Source organism: Echinops telfairi, unplaced genomic scaffold (assembly GCF_000313985.2).
Source record: "Echinops telfairi isolate 266 unplaced genomic scaffold, ASM31398v2 ScPeMD7_5;HRSCAF=22, whole genome shotgun sequence".
Classification (NCBI taxonomy): Eukaryota; Metazoa; Chordata; class Mammalia; order Afrosoricida; family Tenrecidae; genus Echinops; species Echinops telfairi.
The window spans coordinates 1,506,002-1,507,838 of record NW_022103901.1 but is presented as its reverse complement, the minus strand read 5'-3'; the positions used below and the strand labels follow the sequence as shown (position 1 = coordinate 1,507,838).

At 63.3% G+C, this 1,837-nt stretch overlaps 1 protein-coding gene across 1 annotated transcript in view; it reads left to right on the top strand.

Moving 5' to 3' along the window:
• Positions 1 to 1,837, top strand: part of IQCE (IQ motif containing E) — a 26,699-nt gene that overhangs the window by 9,702 nt on the left and 15,160 nt on the right. Inside the window, exon 7 of the mRNA XM_045284372.1 lies at positions 1,434 to 1,504. Within this exon, the coding sequence (XP_045140307.1) occupies positions 1,434 to 1,504 (71 nt within the window). The remainder of the gene's footprint in view (positions 1 to 1,433; positions 1,505 to 1,837) is intronic.

Sequence of the window (1,837 nt, the reverse complement as noted above, 5' to 3'; positions counted from 1 at the left end):
GAAGACCTCGAGGGGCGTGTGCACGTGGCGGCGCCAAGGCCCAGTCCTGTGTTGTAACTTTCAGGGGCCTGAGGTGAAGGGAGGGCCCGGGGCTCAGGGCAGAGAAGGCTGGTAGTGTGGCCTGCAGCCCCATCACCCACACCCCTCCACCCACCCTGGCAAGGAGATGACTGGCTGGGTACAGCCTCCCATGCCAGCGTAGAAAGGGCTGTGATGGAGCCGGGCTGGCCCGAGCCTGGTGTCTGGAACACTCCCCCTTCGGGCTGTGCGCCAGGGGGAAACAGCCCCTCCAGAGCGAGACCCCATCTGTGCTGCGTGTTTATAGCCCGAGTCGGAGCATCGAGCAACGCGTTCACAGCAGAGCCTCTGCAGACAAAGAACAGGAACCGGGGCCACACAGCCAGGCCCACGGGTGCCATGCAGGAAGCACCCAGGCCTCTGGGTTCTGGGCAGGTGCCCTGGCTGTCTGGGTCAGTGGGTTTTCAGGACAGGCCCTGCATCGGGGCTGGGGAGCCTCGTATCTGCCAAGGCCAGTCTGGACATTCCATGAGCTCACCCCTAACATGAGTGCTGGGCCGGCTGGCCTCACCTGTGGTGAGGGAGTGTCATGATGTCGTGATAGGCAGGAGCCCTGGTGGCCTGGTGGTTACACATTGAGCTGCCAACTGTAGGGTGGGTAGTTTGAAACCACCAGCTGTCCTGAGTCAGAAAGACGAGGTGGTCTACTCTCGTAAAGAGTTAGAGTCTCCAACACTCACACTGTCGCTATGAATCAGTCGGGAGCCAGACGTCCCCACCCCTGCTCCAGGTCAAGGTGTGTGCCCTTGTCATTGTAATTCCTGCAGCCAAGCTGTCCCTGAGAGTGCCTGAGCCTGGCAGGCACTGACTGCCCTCCTTGGGCTCTTGGCACAGCCAGGGTTTTTGCCGAAGACATGTTTGCCACCCCAGACACTGCTTTGAACACCCACTAGGAGGACATGGGCACTCTGGAGGGGGGTGAGGCTGGTTTGAGGGGGCTGGGAGATCCCTGTGGAGGGAGGAAAGCTGCGGAAGGCCTTGAGCAGCCCGGTCCCAGCCAGGCCGCACCGAGGGGAACCCCGCACAGGCAGATCCACGTACGCACGTGCAGCAGGGAAACAGCCTCCGTGGGCTGCCCAGGCTGCTGTTCCGGGAGCAGGGGGCAGGCTGGTCTTTCTTCTGGGGACCTGCTTGGTGAGTGCCAAGCTGCCCAGCCCCAGGCCGCCTAGCATGGTACTTTCTGTCTGGCAGTGTGGCTGCACCCTGCTGTGTCAGACCCGCGAATACCCCTGGCCTGGTGAATCCCTGTCCTTCGCGGCCCACGGTCCAGGGGAGGCCCGTGCTCCGGGCTCACTGTGCTAGGGATGCTCCACCTGCATGGTTGGGGCCGTGGTGCAGGTGTGTGATGTCTGCAGGTGGTGGCCGGGCTGAAGCAGAGGGTCCTCAGGCTGGAGCAGCAGTGCAAGGACAAGGACAGCACCATCAGGTACAGCTGGGACACACCACCCAGGGACACGCTGCCTGGGCCAGGGGGTTTACACTGTGGGAAGGGGGGCATCCTAGACACCCCCAGATGAGCAGGACTCACCCTGGGCCAGGGGTGGGGGTGGTCCTGGTCTCCCAGGCTGACCCTGTGGAGCTGACACCCTGCAGGAACTACATGCGCCCCCCCCTCCCAGGGGTCATCACCACCGGCTGTTGCCCATGCCAGTTGTGTAACCCCCACCCCAGGGCCTCTTCATCCCCAAACCCTGACTGGATGGGCGGCTCCTCTCCCCCACTCGCAGTCTCCCACCTGTTGTTCCTGAGGACAGGCCTG